At 53.7% G+C, this 20,748-nt stretch overlaps 1 protein-coding gene across 7 annotated transcripts in view; it reads left to right on the forward strand.

Annotated features, from left to right (window-relative positions):
- The window catches only part of LOC138349446 (serine/threonine-protein kinase OSR1-like), a 580,194-nt gene that overhangs the window by 535,125 nt on the left and 24,321 nt on the right, over positions 1-20,748 (forward strand). For all 7 annotated transcript variants that reach the window (XM_069302665.1, XM_069302668.1, XM_069302669.1 and 4 more), the window contains 2 exons: positions 8,239-8,730; positions 8,936-9,207. In XM_069302665.1, coding sequence (XP_069158766.1) covers positions 8,239-8,730; positions 8,936-9,207 — 764 coding nt within the window. The remainder of the gene's footprint in view (positions 1-8,238; positions 8,731-8,935; positions 9,208-20,748) is intronic.

Genomic DNA, 20,748 nt, shown 5'->3' on the forward strand with positions numbered 1-20,748 from the left:
TCCCGAAGAAAGGTGTTGGAATAGTCAGATCTTTGCTCCAGTAATCTGTGAGAGCATGTTTGACACAGTGTTTCATCAACATACATATCGCTAGAAACACGTACATTTCACCTACATTGGTGTTTTTCCAATGTTGCAATCGTGAAAATTCTGTTATCTCTCTTCTAATGAGATGAGCCGCATGAAGGTTCGTTTGGTGTACAATATATTCCATGAGCGGCTCATCATAGAATGCTGTAAAATAATCACATTCACTCATATCCTCTCCATTATCAGGGAAAAGCTCTGTAATCCCAACATCTTTATTGTCAAAGGCAGGAATTCGAGGAATAAAACCAGCACCATCACTCCACACTAGTACACCTGGTGTCCTGCGAGACGCAAGGGGTGCAACAGCGGCACTACGGCGAGGAAGCGATGCACCCCGTGGACCAGGAGCTGAAGCCCGCCTACGCACAGTACGGCCGCTACGTGCACGTGAGGTAGAAGCATGTGAACATGAGGCTCTTGGTGCCTCATGTTGCTCCATGCGGTGGTGCTTGGCTGGGCGAGACGCTGCTGACGCGACAAAATCTCGCCCAGTAACACCACTGGTACTGGCACCAGGCTCGGTAACACTCTGTTCTGATTCCACTTCACTAAAACCAGAAAAAGAGACACCTTCCTCTGACTCGTCACCGAACATATCCTCAGACTCTAAATAAGCACATGAACTGTGTGGTCGAGGGTGAATTGGAGTAGACACTGGGCGAGGTGGCATGGGCGAGCTTATAGGCCTCGCCATGGGAGACGGCTGTACAGTATCTCATTTTCACTGCCCATGCTATCTTCATCAGTCAATTGTGTATAGTCTTTATCTATATCAGAGTCATCAAAGTCACTTTCCTCACCATCGGAAAATAATTCACTGGTTATTTGCTCTTGGGTGAGTGATTGCGTGGGTCGTGCCCGGGAAGCATTCGGCCGTGCGCTTGATATGGTGGCTGCTGGGTAACTGAGGCCTCCCATGTGATAGCATCAGTCATGTGTATGGAGTTCTTAGGCCTACCGGGGACCACGGCCAGAACCGGGCCCCCTCAGAGAGGCAAGGGGAGCAATGGCCTATAGAAGCCCTCGTGTAGTTGGAAGCATTCTATGTCTGCCATCGACCGGAACAGGCACCCAGAAAGGTAAGCGCCCCAAAACAAACCCCTATTCTGGTTAAAATTGCTACCAAAAACCGAACTAGTGGATAGAACTCCCCAACCGAAAACAAGCAAACTAGTGTGACGTCACACACTGCCACGCCGCTGTCTGCGCAGCTCCCCCCTCCCCGGGAGGGGGAAGGGGGAGCCCCAGACCCCCCGCGCCGGCTACCCACACCTCAGTTCTTGAGGCTGATGCTATAGGCGATGGTCGTGTGCTCTGGCTCCGGTGTTGCTACTGCACTGTGCTTTGCGTGTGGTGTTAGTTTTGTGGGTGCGAGAGCCAGGAGTTATCTTCAGTACTCGGGCTGCATGCGCCTAGGGCTGCCTTCCCTAGGTGCCCTGTAAGTACTGCCCTTGGGGCTTGGGGCCACCTTCCACAGGCTCCTCGGGGTCTGCCTCTGCTGGTCCGTTTTACCTTTCGGTTTTTCGGCCGCCTGTTGGGCTCTTGGGTGTTCTGTTCTCCCTTGTTACCGGCAGGTAAGAGGCAGTTTGCACTGGTAGGGGCGCAGGGTGCTGCTCAGCTTGTATTTCCCGACATCGCGGCCGGCTCTGTTCCTTGGGGTTCGCTGTCCTCTTGCGGGGTTTTGTTTTTCTTTTTGTTTTTGCCTGGTGGGGGGTTCTGTCATTTTATTCAGTTTGTTTTTGCCCTTCCACTGTTCTCCTCGGTGGCGCCCCCTGCTAGGCCCCCGTGAGTGTACACGTCCCTGGGGTTCAGCTATAGAAGTTTGTTTGGTAGTTTTGGGCGCCGGTTTGCAGCACCCTGCCTGGGACTACCTGAGCGCGAGTCCTCTTAAAGTAAACGCTCAGGACTCTGGGAATCCCCTAGGGGGCGCGTGGGTCCGATGGATGTGACCCCGGAGTCCCCACTCGCTGTGTGCGAGTTTGAGGGTTGCTCGGTCCCCTTGTCTCAGTGTGACCCTCATTGTTTTTGCCCCTGCCACGCTGCCTGTTGGGTCGGTGATACTTTCGACCCTGAGTCCTGTGAGTGTTGCTGCTTGCTTGTGACTCAATTTACCCAAACCTCTGATGATTCTATTCGGGTACAGGCGGCGCATGCGTTGCAGTCTAGGTTTCGTCTGTTGCAACGCGCTCGGTTGGTTGCTTCCCCGGATGCCCCGGGGCTGCCCCGCTTTGCTTTTCGAGACCCGGACTTGGGGGTGGGGGTTGCTTCGATCCTGGTTCAGTCCGCACCTCCTCGTCCTTCCCCTTCTGTTCGTTCTGGTCCCCCGCCCCTGCTTCCGGCCCCGAAGCGTCTGAGGGTTTCGGGGTCGGAGCAGGGGTTACTTGATCTCGAGACTCGGGCAGCTTCGGGGGTTGCCCCTTCCGGGGGGGCAGCAGAGGCATTCGAGTCTTGTCTCCCGGCCGAAGCTTCAGGGTCTGACCAGTGGGCCCCCCTTCCTCCAGCTTTTCCGGCTGCTCCGTCCTTGTCTTGTGGGGTCGGGGCTTGGGGAGAGGACTCGGCCTCGGGTCCTGTGGTGACGGACCTCGAGGCTGGGGAGGGGCTGACTTGGGGGCCTTGGGCCCCGCTGGACTCCGCCTGGGTTTTTCTTTCCACTGAGCGGGGCTTATTGTTACAAGGAGTGGGGTTTTCTTTTCCCCCCTCTGCGTACGAGTTGGATTTGGTGTCAGCCCCTCCCCGGGTTCGGTTCCGTGTTCCCCCGGGTACGTCGGTTCCGTCCTTCCGGAGGTTTTCGGCTTATCGCATCCAACCTGGTGTGGTGCGAGCGGCCTTTGCAGCTTACCTCCTGCGTGACCCGGATTATGCCTCGGAAATGGATCCGTCCACGTTCAGGTTTGGGACTTCGTTCCCTTTCTGGCTCCGTTACGAGGTTCCGGAGTCGTCCTGGCTAGCAGACTGCCCCTTGTTTGGTCTGGATTCCTGGCATTCCTTCTGTCGTTCCCGCACGCTGGAGTGGCGAGAAGCTTCCACGGTGCTTCAGGTTTTCCTGGGGGGTGAACTTGAATACCTGAGTGAGTGCTTGTTTGCCCCTGCCCTTCCCCGCGATGTGGGCGTTATTCAGCTCCATGTGCAGGTTCCCTCCCTTTCGGCGGCGCTCGTTGCGGAGGACTTGCGCGCCCGTGGCCTTTTGTGTTCGGCCTTGCGGTTCTTTTCCCTCCTGGAGCTGTCTTCGGATTGGCTCATGGAGGATATGGGGACGCTTGGGTCCGTCCCGGGGTCCGGCACCTTGTCCTCTGCTGCGCGTTCGTCGGCTGCCTTGTTGAAGCTGTTCACGCCGATTTTGCAGGATGCGGTTTCCCTGTTCTATGCTTCCCGTCTCGCGTGTCGGCAGGCGGTGCTGGGTTCCTCCGTGGAATCTGCTTGGGCTCTGGCTCTTAGGCGTTCTTCACCTTTTTGTCCTCTCCTGTTTGGGGAGTCGGCCGTGGCGCAGTTTATTCAGGCTGCGTCGGCGGCTTGTCGTCCGATGTCGGACTTGTTGGTTTTCCGGGGGTCCCGGGGTGGGTCTTCCCGGAAAGGTCGAGCCAGGGCTCGGGGTTCCTCTCGTCGTGGTAGGCCTCTGGTGTCAGGTTTGGGGTTGGCTCCTCCTGCGGACCCTCCCTCGTCTGGTCGGCGCGGTGTTCGCACTGTGCGGGGTTCTGGGTCTCGTAAGGGTCGCCGGCCCTTTCGCGGTTTGCCCCTTTGACGGGGCGATGGGGGGGCGGCTTGCGCTGTTCGCCCGCGCCTGGTCCCACGATTCGTGGGCCTTTCGGGTCGTGTCTCGCGGCCTGCGGTGGCGTTGGGTGGCCCCTCCCCCCTTTGGGGGGTTGGGGCTGGCAGGGCAGGTTTCTTCCCCTGCGCTCTGTCGAGTCATCTTGGAGTGGGTACGCTTGGGCGTCGTCGAAACGACGTCGTCCCTCAGATGGGTTTCCCGTTTGTTTCCGGTTCCGAAACGGGACTGCGCGGACCTGCGGTTCATTCTGGACTTGTCCCGTCTGAACCCCTGGGTTCATTGCCCCTCCTTTCGGATGACTACGCTGTCTCAGGTTCGGCTCCTCTTGGAGCCGGGAGCTTGGATGGTGTCCCTGGACCTCCGGGACGCTTATTGGCATGTCCCGATTCATCCGCGGTTCAGGGACTGGCTCGGTTTTGTTGTGGGGCGTCTGAGTTACAGCTTTCGTTGTCTCCCGTTCGGGTTGAACCTGGCACCTCGCGTGTTCACGCGCCTTACACGGGTTGTGGTGGCTCGTTTGCGTCTCCTGGGTGTTCGGGTGTTGGCCTACCTCGACGACTGGCTGGTTTGGGCTCCCAGCCAGTCAGCTTGCTTACTAGCCAGGGATTTGGTTCTTTCCCAGCTCGCCGAGTTCGGGTTCTTGGTGAACTGGAGGAAGTCCCATCTGGTTCCCTCTCAGGTTCGGACTTGGCTGGGTCTCGTGTGGGACTCTCGAACCGCCTCCTTGTCTCTCCCTCCGGAGTCTCTCCTGCGGCTGCGGTCCCACCTTCGTCTGTTTCTGGAGGGCCCTCGGGTCACCCGGCGGTTGCTCGAGGGACTGTGCGGGAGCCTGAACTTCGCGATGGTGGTCTACCCGCCGGGTCGGGTTTGGCTTCGACGGCTGTTCTGGTTCCTTCGGGGTTCCCCCTTCCGCCTCTCTCGCGATCGCAGAGTTCGACCCCCGGGGGCCTTGCGTCGGTTGCTGCGTCACCGGCTTCCTCTTCGGGTTTTTCGGGGTTCAGTGCCTTGGCGCCTACCCGAGCCCTCGCTCGATGTGTACACAGATGCGTCGTCTCTCGGCTGGGGTTTTGTGATCAGTGCTCACCAGGCCGGCCAGGGGCGTTGGGGTCTGTCCTTCCGTCGAGCTCACAGCACGGTGCGGGAGTTCGCGGCAGTGTGGTTTGCTCTGGGGAGGATTCGGGTGGCCCGCGGATCGACGATTCGGCTCCATTCGGACTGCTCTCCGGTGGTTCATTGCCTGAACCGCGGGGGTTCGATGCGGTCCTTGTCTCTTTGGGGTTGGTCGCTTCGGGTGACTCATCTGCTGAGTTCTCGGGGTTTGGCTCTCCTGGCGGTTCACGTACGGGGCGTGTCCAACGTCTTGGCCGATGCCCTGTCTCGCTTCGTTCCCCTCTCCACGGAGTGGACGGTCGACGACGAGTCCTTCCGTTGGCTTTGCCAGACGTTCGGGCGCCCCGAAGTGGACCTCTTCGCGTCGGCGTGGTCGTGGCGTCTTCCCGTTTATGCGGCGCCCTTCCCCGATTGCGAGGCCGTTGGGGTCGATGCCTTTCGGTTAGACTGGTCGAGATGGGGGTTCCTGTACCTCTTTCCCCCGGTTCGGCTGTTGCTCCAGGTCCTGACTCGCTTAGAGACTTACCGGGGGAGAGTTGTCCTTCTGGCCCCTTGGTGGCCGGCCCAGCCTTGGTTTCAGGCGCTGGTTGCTCGGTGTCCGAACCCGAGGGTTTTCCCGCGGCTCCGCCTCTTTCAGCAGATCGGGCCGGTGCGTCACGTAGCTGGTTCGATCTTCTCCTCGAGTCTTCGCGTATGGTTTTTTTGACTCGAGTCTATCATCATCTCTATGGTGAACAGGTGGCCTCCTTGTTGGTGTCCCACCTGAGGGCTTCTTCTCGGCGGCAGTATGAAGTTTCCTGGCGGTCCTTCCGTTTCTTTTTGCGTCTTCGTCGTGTTAGCTCCTTGTCTGTTCGGGTGGTCTTGTCCTTCCTCTCGTGGTTATTTCAGGACCGTCATCTTATGCCTAACACTGTCGCTTCGTATCGTGCGGCGCTGGCGGAGCCGCTTCAGCTTGCTTTCGGTATCGATGTTACGTCTGCGCCGTTTCGCAAGCTGTCTCGTGCATTGTTTCACCTCCGGCCTGCTCATGCGTCGCCTGAGCCGTCCTAGTCTTTGGACAGAGTGCTCGCTTTCCTTTCATCTCCTCGTTTCGTTGTGGCCCCTTCGGTCCAGGATTGTTTTTCCAAGGCACTTTTCTTGTTGGCTTTGGCCTCTGGGGGTCGGGTAGGGGAGCTTCATGCTCTCCTCCGGCGCAGGGGTTTCTGCTCTTTTGGTCGTGGTGATTGTTTTGTTCGTTTGCAGCCGTCTCCTTCTTTTCTGGCGAAGAATGAGACTGCTGCGTTCCGGAGGGGTCCATGGGTGGTTGATGCTAGGTTGGTCAGGCCGGGGGTGCATCATGTTTTGTGTCCGGTTGCGGCGCTTCGCCGTTATTTGCGCGCCACAGCTTCTGTGTCCGGGGATGCGCTGTGGGTTGATCCGGTTTCCCTTCTTCCCTGTTCGCGGGTTCGGGTCTCTCAGGTCGTCCGCAGGGTTATTAGGTCCAGCCAGCCTGCGGTCTATCCCCGTGCCCATGACGTTCGTAAGTTCGCGGCTCTTGCTGCCGTCTTTGGGAATATGTCTTGGTCTGATATTCGGGCGCGGGGATTTTGGCGGTCAAACAGGGTCCTGGCTGCTCGTTACCTTGTGAATGTCCCTGGGCCTCGTCGGGCCTGTGTTGCTTTGGGTCAGCGGTTGCAGCCAGTTGTCTCGGCTTCGAGTTGAGGGGTGAGCGACGACCGCCTCCCGGGTAAGTCCCTCTTTTTCTGTCTGTGGGTAGTTAGCTCCGGGGAGCCGACGGGGCTCCCCCCAGAAAACCAGCGTTGAATGTAATGAAACGCCATTTTCTGAGTGAGTCCCGGAGGCTCCCCGGCATCCCTCCCTCCCTCCGGTCGGCGGTTTTTCGCGTTTTTGACATCCAGCCTCAAGAACTGAGGTGTGGGTAGCCGGCGCGGGGGGTCTGGGGCTCCCCCTTCCCCCTCCCGGGGAGGGGGGAGCTGCGCAGACAGCGGCGCGGCAGTGTGTGACGTCACACTAGTTTGCTTGTTTTCGGTTGGGGAGTTCTATCCACTAGTTCGGTTTTTGGTAGCAATTTTAACCAGAATAGGGGTTTGTTTTGGGGCGCTTACCTTTCTGGGTGCCTGTTCCGGTCGATGGCAGACATAGAATGCTTCCAACTACACGGGGGCTTCTATAGGCCATTGCTCCCCTTGCCTCTCTGAGGGGGCCCGGTTCTGGCCGTGGTCCCCGGTAGGCCTAAGAACTCCATACACATGACTGATGTCAAAGTCTGACATTAGCATATCAGCTGGGATAGCTCCGGGGAGCCTCCGGGACTCACCCAGAAAATGGCGTTTCATTACATTCAACGCTGGTTTTTTCAAAATGGCGGCTGTTTACTATAGCCCCTGAGTAGCATATGGGGACCCCCTATACCCTGCGGGACTTTCAAATCGTGCATGGTAGTCCAAAGCATCATATGATGCGATGCGCAATTTACTGCAAGTCGGGCAAAGCATCATATGATGCGATGCGCAATTTAAGGATTAATGCCTCTAACCTCTCCTCGTAGCTCTTGTCTTTCAGTTCCGGGAGCCATTTAGTTGCAAGTCTTTGCACTTTTTTCCAGTTTGTTGATGTGCTTCTTAAAATATGGGCACCATACAACTGCTGCATATTCCAGCTTTGGTCAAACAAAAGACGTGAACAATTTCTTTAGTATTTCGCCATCCATACAATTCTGATGTTAGAAAATGTAGGATAGGCTCTTCGCACGATATTCTGTATGCGGTCCTCAGGTGATAGTTTTCTATTTAGAACCACCCCTAGATTTCTTTCTTTATCACAATTCTTTAAAGATATCTCACATAATTTATAGGTTGTGTGGGGTCTATGTTCTCCTATTCCACATTTCATATCATGGCATTTATTCATATTAAATTCCATTTGCTAAGTGGTGCTCCAGATACTTATTTTGTCCAGGTCTTCTTGAAGGGCATGACAATCATCTAAGTTTCTTATCTTCCCTACTATCTTAGCATCATCAGCAAACATGTTCATATAATTCTGTATTCCATCTGGTAGATCGTTTATGTAGATAATGAACATTACCGGTGCAAGAAATGAACCCTGTGGTACTCTATTCGTGACATTTCTCCAGTCCAATACATTGCCTCTGATTACTGCCCTCATTTTTCTGTCAGAAAATTGTTCATCCATGTTAGATGTTTTCAACACGTGTGTGTATGTGTTGTTGTTCTGCTCACCTAATTTATTACTCTTTCCTTTTCTTTAAGGCTGACAAAATATCAACGAGTAGTTGTGAGAGTGGAGGAGAAAAAGCGCCACAGTCTCAGCAGACAGAAGCTCCTCAGTCACAGAGTCAATCATCGCAGTCTTCTCAAGTCCAGTCGCAGGAGCAGCAACACCAACCACCACAGCCAAGTCCTGTGATAGTTGCTCAGCCACAGCCACTTCAACCACAAACACCCTCCCAGCAGCAACCTTTGTTGCTTCAGCAACCGCAACCTCCATTAAATTATCATCCCCAAGTAGCAGCACAGTACCAGCAGCCCAATGCTGGAGCAGTTCCTGCTCAGGTGTATCCTGCACAGTACCAGCAGCAGCCTCTCCCTCCCCAGCAAGTGTTGCAGCCAGTTGCTGCCATCTCACAGCAACAGCAGCCTCAACAGTTACCCCCTCAGCAGTTACTTCCACAACAGTTACCTCCTCAGCCATATCCAGTTCAGCATATTCCTCAGCAGCCTGTTGGAATAGCAGGTCAACAGGTGTGTAGTGTACGAGTGTGGTAATAGTCAGTGTTGTGTGTAAATACATCACAAACCTCTTGTTCATTCCTTTCTTATCTTGCTAGTTTTTACATTTTTTTAATATACTATAATTTTTCTGTTTGCCATTCTAAGTAATTTGAAAGTTAATTTAATGTATTACAAGATAATTGATTCTAGTTTTAATGAGTGTTTATGTTAACAGGTGCCAAGTATGGTACCAGTGAGTGGCATGGTTCAAGATGGGATGATGGCAGTGCCCATGGCACCAGTAGTACCTACCAGTATACCTCCAGGAGTGGCTTACCCACAAGGTGTACCCGAGGTCATACCCCAAAGTATGCCGCAGCACCTTCCCATGGGTGGCATACATCACGTGATAGGTGGGGTAACCGAGGGCCTTGGAGGCTTCGTCAACCAACCCGTCCAGCAGGTTTCCCTCAGTAGTGACCCTATTAACTTGGTGCTCAGGGTCAGGTGAGTAAGAGGAACTTTACTGTGTTGATTGGTGGGGTTAGAATAGTTTCCCTGCTCTGTCCCTACACATCAAGTAGTGTTTTCTATGTAAGGCCTAGTTATTTACCTGAATTTACCTGAGGGCCACTGCTACTAGTGGCCTCGATGAGGACAGGAAGCCGGCGACTTTGACAAGCCACCGTCTAAATTTGCAGCATATTTCAAATGTCCTATTGATGATTTTTTTTGTGGGGAGCCCCTATGGCTCCCTGAAGCTTATCGGGCTAATGTATGTTATATTAGACCGGGACATTAGCTAAGGAAACATTAGCTAAGAACACTAGCTAACTCCATCAATAAGGTAAGGAGTTCAGACCTACCAGGGACCAGCGCCAGAACCTGGCCCCTTCAGAGAGGTTTCAGAGAGCAATGGCACTGAAAAACCCTCTTGTGGTTGGGGTTTTCCTTATCTGCCATCGACCAGGGTCATTCACCCAGAAAGGTAGGCATGATAAAATAAACCCCACATGGTAAAAAACTAAAACAAAAAACCGAACAGAGAGGTAGAAACTCCCTACACTCCCAGGAAACAAGCAAACATCACACTTTACTGCAGCGCCGATCATCCGCGCAGCCCTCCAAGCCCTGAGAGGGGGAGGGGGAAGCCCCGGACCTACCGCGCCGGCTGCCAAGCTTCAGTTCATAAGCTAATGTCAACCGGGATAGACACTTCTCTGGCCTCAGTTTCCTAGGCGGTGTTTGCCTTCTGTGGCGTTCACTGCCGTGTGTTGTGTTGTGCGGTGGCCAGGAGTACCTCATCAGTGCTGGGGCTGCATGCGCTTCGTGGCTGACTTCCCTAAGCGCCCTGTGAGTATTGCCCTTGCGTAACAGGGTTATCTTCCTTGGGGCATTCGGGAACCATTCCCGTAGAGGTTCTTGCTGCTCGGCATTTGCCTCGCCCTTGGGGCCAGCTGGGGCTTGGGGCCCTTGTTTGGCCCTGGGTAGGGATTGGTATTGTGCTGGTTAGGGCGTCAAGGTGTTGCACAGCCTGCCACCTAAGCGGCGACCGGTACCTGTTGCCTCTGGAGACAATGTACTTTTGCAGAGTTTTTTTTTTTTTTTTATTTTCAATTGCCTGGTGGGGGTCTGCCCAGTGTGGCTATAGCTCCACTGGTAGTGTTTGGCGGCCCTCTGCTAGGCCCCCGTGATTGTACACGACTCAGGGGTTTTCAGTGCTATCCCCTACCGGTTTAGCAACACCTTGCCCAGGCTTCCCGTAGCAGTCAGCCTACGGGCCCTGGAAACCCCTGTCTGGGCTTGGGGGACCATTGAATGTGTTCCGGGTTCCAACCTGTCGTGTATGGGATCGTTGGTTGCTATGCCCTTGTCTCCGGGTGACAGTTGCCACTTTTTTCTCCGTCATGCTGCCTGTTGGGTCACTGACACCTTGACCTGGAGTCGTGCGAGAGATTTTCTCTGCTTGTTCTCCAATACTCTCCTGATGTTATTACTGTTCAGATTACAGGCGGCATCTGTGTTGCAAGCTAGGTTAGGTTGCTGCAACATGCTAGGTTCGTTTCCCACTTGGATGCCCCGAGGCTGCCCCATTTTGGTTAGGTGCTGTTCACCCCTTTCCCTCTCTGTTCCCGGCTCCGGACCGTCTGCGGGTTTCGAGGTTGGGGCGGGGTTTAGTTGGGGCCGAGACTCAGGCAGTTTTCGGGGGCTGCCCTGTTCGGGTTGGGGGACGGAGGTTTTCGAGCCGGTTCCTCCTGCCAAGGCTTCTGGGTCTTACCAGCGGCCCTTTCTTGCTGCCTTTTCCATGGACTCTTGCTTTTCTTTAAGGGCGGAGGGTTTGGAGGACGGCTCTGCCCCGGGGCCTCTGTTGCTGGTTCCCAGGGCTGTGGGGGATGCCTGCTAGCAGCTCTGGGGCGGTTTGCCCCTGCCTGGGTTTTCTGCTTTTGGGCGGCATTTTTTGCCCATCCAGTCTGCTTGCTTCCCACTTTTGCTGGCGTGTTTTTGTATCTTTAGCGTCAGTCACAGCCCCTGTTCTGGCGGCCATTTTCTTCTGCCGGTTTCCCGGCGTGGCCACCAGGGGGGCGTTGCGGTTTGTTTACATGCGACTGGGTGTGCGAGCGAGCTTCTTGGGTGAGTTTTTACCTTTTTTCATGGGTTTTATTCTCCTGTTGTCGTTTCTTTGCTTTTCTGGTGTTTTCTGCCCGTTTCCTGTTCCTCTGGGAACGTTTCAGTGTTGATTTTACACCGAGTTCTACATTTTGTCTGTTTTGGGTCTGGGCCTTTGGGTTTGGGCTCAGTGTCCCTGGCTGTTATGCTTGCTCCCACACCTTGTCCCTCGGTTTTCGGTCTGTTATGACCTTTTTCCCAGGGGGTTCTGTCTGGGAGCTGTGCTTTGCCTTTCTGTGGTGTTTCTCCGCCAGCAAAATGTGGTGGTTTGGCCTCCCCCTGGTTCGATTCTGGGTTCCTTTGGGTTCTTTGATTTTGTTCCGGAGGTTTCATCCTCTTGGGCCCCTTTGTGGGTTCTGGGGGCTTTGTTTCCTCGTGTGTGACCCGGTTTTTGCCTTCTGGAGTTCCGGGGTCTTCCTGGTTTGCAGACTGATCTTTTTGGGTCTTGGCACGTGTTGTGGTCGTGCTGGGACTTTGAGGTTTTGTCGAGGTGGGCCTTTTGATGCAGTTTTGTGCCTTCTTTGCCTGGCCGGCATGTCCTCTGCCCACTGGTCGGCGGCTTGTAATTTTCTTTTCAAGTGTATGTGTGTGTGTACGCATGTACGTTTGTACACTGTGTGTGTGTGCACATGTGTCTGTGCATACGCACGTGTGTGTCACGTACCTTGTGTGTGTATGTGTATATGTATGTGTGTATACATGATATGTATATATGTGTATGTATACTTTTTCTTTCGGAAGGGGCTCTGTTCCCTTCTCTGTTGACGGAGCGCTGGGGGAGCAACTTGCTCTGTTGACTCTCGTATGGTCCTGCTGTTGGTGGGCGCTTTTGGTTGTTTTCCGGCCTCTGGTGGCGGCGGTGGACGGCTTCTTCCCCTTTGGGGGGTTCAGAGCTGGCGGGGTGGGCTTCTTCCCCTGCGCTTCGTCATGTCATCTTGGTGGGTGCGTTGGGCGTGGTCGATCTGCCCCATCCTTCTGAGGTTCCCGTCTGCTCTTTGCAGACATGGGCCTTCGAATCTGCGGTTCTTCTGGACTTCTTCAGTCTGCGCCCTGGTTTCTATGCCCTCCTCGGAGGACTGTTGCCTCCTGTCCGGCTTCTGTTGGGGCCGGGTGCCTGGATGGTGGCCCTGAACCTCCAGGCCAATTATTGGCACTTGGTGTATTTTTGCATCTTTACCAGATCTTGGTGCCCTGTCTGAGTCTGCTTGAGATTCGGTGTCTGGCCTACCTCGATGACTGGCTGGTGTGGGCTCCCAGTCGGTCTGCTTGTCTGCTTGCCAGGGGTGTGGTTCTTTCCAGATCGCCGGGTTTGGTTTCCTGGTGATCTGGAGGCCATTCCATCTGCTTCCGTCATGGGTTCGGACCTGGGCCTTGATTAGGGCTATTGAGCCACTCCTTGTCTTTCCCTCCAGAAGTGTTACTGCGGCTGTGGTCCCGCCTTCGGCTGTGCATGAGGGGGTCCCGGGTAGCTCGAGCGGTTGTGCGGGACTCTGAACTTCGACGTGCTGGTCTGCCCGCGGGGTCGGGTTTGGCTTCGGCGTCTGTTTGGTTCCTTCAGAGACTCCCCTTCTGCCTCTTACACTCTTTGAATTCGTTCCTCTGGGATTTTGTGTTGCTGCTGTATCACCAGCTTCCTCTTTTGGGTTTTTGGGGTTCCGTGCCTTGGCACCTCCTCGAGCCTTCGCTCGATGTGTTCACGGACAGGTCATCTCTCGGCTGGGGCTTTGTGACCAGTGCTCACCAGGTTGGCCAGGAATGGTGGAGTCTGTCCGTCCGTCGGGCTCACAGTACGGTTCGGGAGTTTGTGGCCGTCTAGTTTGCGCTTCAGAGGGTTTGGGTCACTCGGTGCTCTACAATTGAGGTCCATTTGGACTGTTCTCTGGCGGTTCTTGCCAGAACCACAGATTTTCTCTTGGGTGTTGACCTTTGGGGTTGGTTCCTTGGAGTAGCTCGTTTGCTGGATTCTCGGGGTTTGGCTAACCGTGAGTTTCATGTCCGGGGTGTGTCCTGCGTCCTGGCGGACAGCTGTCTCGGTTCATTCCTCTGTTCGCGGATTGGCCAGTCGTCGCCGACTCGTTTCGTTGGCTCTGCCGGACATATGGACTCCTGGCCATGGACGTTCTTCGAGTCGGCGTGGTCTAGGCGTCGCCCATTTTATGTGGCGCCCTTACCCGCCTGCGAGGCGTTCACGTTGGATGCTTTTCAGCCGGACTGGTCGAGGTGGGGGTACCTGTTTCTCTTCTCCCGGTCCAGCTGTTGTTTCGGGTTCTAGCTCGGTTGCAGCCCATTCCCACGAGAGCAGTCCTTATGGTTCCTTGGTGGCCGGCTTAGCTTCTTTTCAGACACTGCTTGATAGGTGTCCGAATCCAGGGCGTTTTCCCGCGGCTCCGCATCTTTCAGCAGGTCGGATCGGTCCGGTACGTGACTGGTTCGGCCTTCTCCTCGGCTCTTCGCAACTGGTATTTTGACGCGGGTATCACCATCTCTGTGGTGTTCAGGTGGCCTTGTTGATGGTGTCCCACCTGCGAGCTTCATCTTGGGGACAGTATGACGTTTCTGGTGTTTCTATGCACTTTTCTTGCTCTTTGTACGTTGTCTTCTCTTTCGCATCGGGTTGTCTTGTCCTTTCTTGGGTTTTTCTGGACTACAGTTATTTGATGTTTTCCTACTGTTGCCTCGTTTTATGTGGCGCTGGCGGAGCCGCTCCGGGTTGCGTTCGGGGTGGACGTCACATGTGCCCCGTTTCGTGCTCTTTCTCATGTTTTGTTTCACCTCCGGCCTGCTCATGCGCCGCCTGCATTGTCCTCGTCCTTGATCAGGGTGCCTTCTTCTCCTCAGTTTGTGGTAGCCCCTTCGGTTCAGGTTTCTACTCCTTGGTACTGTCGGTAGATTTGTACGTGTGCAGCCTTTCTCCGTCCTGGCGACAGTCAAGACGGCTAGTTTCCGGAGGGGCTCTTGGGTTATTGATACTTGATTGGTTTGGCCAGGGGTGCATCCTGTGTTGTCCGGTTGCGCTTTTTGCCGTTACCTGCGTATCGTGTCTGGGGATGCGCTTTGGTTTGATCCAGTTCCCCTCGTTCCCTGTTTCAGGGCTCGGGTCTCCCAGGTCGTCCGCAGAGTTTTTCAGTCTTCCAGCCTGCAGTCTGTCTTTGCGCCTGTGCTGTTTGGACGTTTGCAGCTTTTGCTGCTGTGTTGGTGACGTCTAGGGCTCATTTCGGGCGCAGGGCATTGAGGGTTGCACATGTTCTTGGCCCCCCATTCTTTATGCGCGTCTGCTCCTGTGTTTTCTTGTTGCCTTGGGTCGCAGGTTGCATCCTGTTATCTCGGCTTCGCGTTGCGGAGTTTGTGGCGGCCGTCTCCCGGGTTAGCCCTTTCTTTTTCTTCTCTTTGGGTATGAAGCTCCAGGGATCTGTAGGGGCTCCCCACAGAAAACCAGCGTTGAATGTAATGAAACGCCATTTTCTGGGTGAACCCCAGAGGCTCCCTGGCAACCCTCTTTCCCACCGGTCGGCGTTTTTTTCGCGTTGGTTGAAGCTTAGCTTCCGAACTGAAGCTTGGCAGCCGGCGCGGTAGGTCTGGGGCTACCCCCTCCCCCTCTCGAGGCGGGGAGGGCTGCGTGGACGATTGGCATAGTAAAGTGTGATGTTTGCTTGTTTGCTTGTTTCCTTGGGATTGTAGGGAGTTTCTACCTCTCTGTTCGTTTTTTTTTTTTGTTTTAGTTTTTTACCATGTGGGGTTTGTTTTGTCATGCCTACCTTTCTGGGTGCCTGACCCTGGTCGATGGCAGATAAGAAAAACCCCAACCACAAGAGGGTTTTCCAGTGCCATTGCTCCCTGAAACCTCTCTGAAGGGGCCAGGTTCTGGCGCTGGTCCCTGGTAGGTCTAAACTCCTTAGCTAATGTCCCGGTCTAATATAACATACATTAGCCTGATAAGCTCCAGGGAGCCTCCGGGGCTCACCCAGAAAATGGCGTTTTATTACATTCAACGCTGGTTTTTTGAAAAACAGCGCCATCTGTAGGACGTAAGAGCAAGACATGCTGTAATCTTCAAAAGTTCTTCACGATTGCTTTGAAATTTTGACACAACGTTCCATTCGAATACGTGCGTGTTTTTATATACCTACTATTTAGATGCCACACCTGAGACAAGTAAAAACATGCGTTTTTCTGGGGGGAGCCCCGTCGGCTCCCTGGAGCTATCCAGGCTGAATGGATATGTATAACTTTCTGGCATCAGTCAAAGTACTAGGAGTTCTTGTCTACCGGGGACCACGAGCCAGAACCTGGTCCCCTCAGAGAGGCACGAGGAGCAATGGCCTATAGAAACCCCTTTGTGATTGGAAGCATTCTATGTCTGCCATCGACCGGGGCAGGCACCCAGAAAGGTAGGCCCCAAAACAAACCCCTATTCTGGTGAAATTATTGCTACCGAAAGGCGAACGAGTGGACAAAATTCTCCAAACAAAATTATCAAACTAGCATGACGTCATCATGTCGCCGCACCAACGTCTGCGCAACCCCCCCCCCCTCCCCGAGAGGGGGAAGGGAGAGCCCCAGACCCTACACGCCGGCGATCCAACTGGCAGTTCTTGGCTGATAGAATTACTGGCTGGTCGAGTGCCTCTGGCTCCGGTTTTTGTTTCAGTTTTGTGTCTTTTGGTGTGGACTGTCTTTACCGGTGGGGTGTGAGCCAGGAGTAAGATTCCACGGTACTCGGGCTGCATGTGCCTAGGGCTCTCTTCCCTGGGTGCCCTGTAAGTACTGCCCTTGGGGCTTGGGGCCACCTTCCACAAGTCACCTTGGGTTCTACCTCCGCTGTGTCCTTTACTGCTCGGTACTGGGCCGCCCTTGGAGTCGGCTGGGGTTTTGTTGCCCTGGTTTGTCTCTGGGTAGGTGGTAGTTTTCGTCACTGGCAGGGGCGCGGGGTACTGCACAGCTAGTTTTCACCATTAACAGCGGCCGGCTCTGTTCCGCCTGGGTACGTTGTCCTCTTGCGGGGTTTTTCTTTTGTTTTTGTTTTTGCCTGGTGGGGGGGGGGGGGGTCTGCCTTTACTATGGTCCCCCTTTCCTGTTCTAGGTGAATTTCTTTCGAATTCTTCTGTTGGTGGTACTTCCCGCTTGGCCCCCATGAGTGGACACATCCCGGGGTTCAGCTTTAGCAGTTTGTTGGTAGATTTGGGCACCAGTTCGCGGTACCCTGCCTGGGCTTCCCTTAGCGTGTACCAAAGGCTAAGGGCCCTGGGAAACCCCACGGGGGCTCCGTGGTCCTCTAGGTGTGTCCCCGGAGTCCCCCTCGCGTCCTGCGAGTTTGACGGTTGCTCTGTCCCCTTGTCTTAGGGTGACACTCACCGGTTGTGCCTCTGCCATGCTGCCTGTTGGGTCCTTGTTCTTGTGACCCATTGTTGTCAGTACGCGCTCCTTCACCCAGGCCACTGGTCTTGATTATCAGGTGCAGGCGGCTGCGGCGTTGCTTGCTGGGTGTGTTGCTGCAACGCTCTTGGTTTGCGGCCCCGGATGCCCCGAGGCTGCCCCATTTTGGTGGGTGGGGTCTGGACTTGGGGGTGGGAGTCGCTTCGGCTCTGGCTCCTTCCGTTTCTTGTTCTCCCCTTCTGTTCTACTCACTTCCTCCCTTGCTTCCTGCTCCGAACCATAGGCGGGTTTCAGGGTTGGGATAGGGTCGGGTTGGGTTGAGACTCGGGCGGTCTCGGGGGTTTTCCTCTTCCAGGGTGGCGGCGGAGGCATTCGAGTCAGTTCCTCCAGCCGTGCTGTATGGGTCTGACCAGTGGGCTCCCTTCACTAGTGTTTGCACAGCTGCCCCGGCTTTTCCTTGTTAAGCTGGGGCTTTGGGGGTGTGGCTCGGCCCTGGGTCATGCCGTAGAGGTGCCCGGGGTTAGGGAGGGGTTGCCTGGGGGGCCTCAGCCTCGTTTGCCCCTCTTGGGTCCTTGTACCTTTGGTGTGGGGCTGGCAGTTCCTCAGTGGGGTTGTTCCTTCCCTCTGTGTTCCTGTTGTTTTTGGGTATACCCCTCCCTGGGTTTGGTTCCGTGTTCCTTCGGGTTCGTCGGTTCCGTCGTTCCTGGGGGTGTGTTTCACCCCCTTTTCCTTTCCCTTTTCGCTCTTACGTCGCGATGCTGTTCCCAAAAAGAAAAAAAAAAGTGTTCAGGTAAGGTACATCCATACAAGGTGTGAAGCAAACATTGATGGATTTCTATATTGACCTAGTACATAGTGCCTAAACCGCTGCATATCGTTGTCCCTACATGTTCCTTGGTCAGGGGTGCTTGTCTTGGTTCTCGTTGGTTCGCGAGTCTCTTCGTACCTTCCAATATTATTGGAACGTCTGTTGATTTTCGATGTGGTTTCCATCGGGTCTTTTGTCGGCCTTTTTGGTTCCCTTCCATCATCTGTTTTCTTTCGCTTCTTTTTGCCTTGTTTTGTTTTTGCGTCGTCTCTACTTCCAGTTTCGGCGTTCTTTGTCTTCGTTCCGCACGCCTTCCTGGTGTTTGTACGATGTCTGTACATTGTGTGTACGATTTGTGTGTGTCCGCCTGGTGTACGAGCCACGCTTCCCAGTGGACGGGTGGTTCGTTTCATACCTCGTGTGCTGGGGCCACGGTGAGCGTTTTATTTACGGGCGGTATGCTCGTGTGTTCGTGCCGTTTCTCGTGGTTTTCTACGGCTTCTTGCTCGTTTCTCCCTCCAGTCGTGGCCCTCTGGATGCTGAGGGTGTTTTGGATTGATATCTGGGGGTGTCGCTTTGTTCTCCCTCTGTACTGCTTCGTCTTCTGCAGGGCGCGCACCTCTAGCCGTATTTCTCCGTCCTCGCATTTTCTTCAGGTAAGGGTACATACTATGCCTACTGCCTCAAGTATGCATGGCTTTCGGGCACGCCTTTAGCGTTGCTCCTGGTATGTTACTTGGCTCGCCTGTGTTGTTGCTCAGTCGTTTGTCTGCTCTGCAGGTGAGGTCTTGTCTGGAGCTTCTGTCGGCCTAGTGCTGGTTCTCACTTTTGGTGGGGTGCTTGCCTAGTTGTGCTTGCGGGGGTTGACTCTGGCTCTTGGGCCCTGCTTCTCCTGTCAGTTGACGTTTGTGCAGTTTCCTGAGCCTTCTGGGCTCTGTCTTCACGTTTGCTCCTGTGGGTGGCGTCTGTCTCCTCCACATGGCTTTTTGGTGCTTTTCGCTTCCTTTCCCTCTGACATTAATCGGGTTCTTTTAGTGTCTGTGGCTCCTTTGGGTGTTTTCTACATCCTGTGTCCCCTTGTGCGTACAAACATACGGACACAAGTACAGTAGACCTGCGGAGGGCCTCTTGGCCCGTGCGAGGTAGCTTCTGTTTCATCCTTTCCCACTCATGTACATGTCCAACCTGCCCTTGCACCAATCGTGGGGCCCCACCACTACATTACGTGGTAATTGGTTCCGCGAGTCACCGGGCCTATTACAGTGCAGGTCATTCCTCCAGTCTTTCCCGATTCTGCACTTATCCCTTTTATGGCCGTTGTTTCGTGCCCACAATGTGCCGCAAGGGTGGCTTGTGCCACTATCCCAGTTTTCTATTGTTTCGTGGGGATTGGTCAATACACACAAACACTAAGGAACTATTTATCTTTTGTTGCGTATTCAGTAGTTGCGGGAGATATTGTGGCGGGTAATGGTGCGGGTTGGGCACACTGAGTGTTGGTTCGGTGTCTCGCATGTCTGTTCTAGACCACACTTGCAGGTAGTCTAGTTATTCTTCGCTACTCTGCTGGTTATCTGCTTGGGCGCCGCCTCAGTTCTCCACAGGTTGGCAGGATTTTTCCTTGGACGTACGGAACGGTTTGTGTTCCATCGTTGGTACTTTGGAGAGCTTTGCTTCTCTGGTTAGGCTCATGCGTTTGGAGAGAGTATCTTCTTGGGATACTCTACTCACTCCGCCACCCTTGTTCACTGTTCCATCCTTGTTTACTCTTCCCCGCTTGGCGGGATTGCATCGATGGCTCCTGACTGGGATGTTTGGTCACCTTGCATGTGTCTTTCATGCCTTTTTTGTCCATCTTTTGTTCTTTGTTGTCCTGTGGGGCTCTGCCCCGCATTTTGGTGCTTTTGTTTTCGTTGTCGACCCCTGGGTTTTTTTCCCTGTCTGGACACTTTCCTTGCCTATCTTCGGTGCCTGACTGCACCCTGGTGTCCGTAAGGTCCCTCAGGTATGTACGCGCTCCTCTACACATTTTGTGGTTGGTCGTGTACGTTACTTCCCGGCCGCTCCTTGGGCCGTATTCGTGGTTTCCTTACTTATTTCTGTTTTTCCTCCCCATGCTTTTGGTACCGAGTTCCTGCAATTTCTGTAATTACCTAATTGTAGTTACAGGATGAGAGCTAGGCTCGTGGTGTCCCGTTTTCCCAGCACTCTTTGTCATGTAACGCTTTGAAACTACTGACGGTCTTGGCCTCCACCACCTTCTCCCCTAACTTGTTCCAACCGTCTACCACTCTGTTTGTGAAAGTGAATTTTCTTATATTTCTTCGGCATCTGTGTTTAGCTAGTTTATATCTATGACCTCTTGTTCTTAAAGTTCCAGGTCTCAGGAAATCTTCCCTATCGATTTTATCAATTCCTGTTACTATTTTGTATGTAGTGATCATATCACCTCTTTTTCTTCTGTCTTCTAGTTTTGGCATATTTAATGCCTCTAACCTCTCCTCGTAGCTCTTGCCCTTCAGTTCTGGGAGCCACTTAGTAGCATGTCTTTGCACCTTTTGCAATTTGTTGATGTGCTTCTTAAGATATGGGCACCACACAACTGCTGCATATTCTAGCTTTGGCCTAACAAAAGTCGTGAACAATTTCTTTAGTATATCGCCATCCATGTATTTAAAAGCAATTCTGAAGTTAGAAAGCGTGGCATAGGCTCCTCGCACAATATTCTTTATGTGGTCCTCAGGTAATAGTTATCTATCTAGAACCACCCCTAGATCTCTTTCTTTATCAGAATTCTTTAAAGATTTCTCACATAATATATAGGTTGTGTGGGGTCTATGTTCTCCTATTCCACATTCCATAACATGACATTTATTAACATTAAATTCCATTTGCCAAGTGGCGCTCCATGTACTTATTTTGTCCAGGTCATCTTGAAGGGCATGACAATCATTTAAGTTTCTTATCCTTCCTATTATCTTAGCATCATCAGCAAACATGTTCATATAATTCTGTATACCAACTGGTAGATCATTTATGTAGACAATAAACATCACTGGTGCAAGAACTGAACCCTGTGGTACTCCACTTGTGACATTTCTCCAGTCCGATACATTGCCTCTGATCACAGCCCTCATTTTTCTATCAGAAAATTTTTCATCTATGGTAGAAGCTTACCTGTCACTCCTCCAATATTTTCC

Source organism: Procambarus clarkii, chromosome 48, assembly GCF_040958095.1.
Source record: "Procambarus clarkii isolate CNS0578487 chromosome 48, FALCON_Pclarkii_2.0, whole genome shotgun sequence".
NCBI classification, from domain to species: Eukaryota; Metazoa; Arthropoda; class Malacostraca; order Decapoda; family Cambaridae; genus Procambarus; species Procambarus clarkii.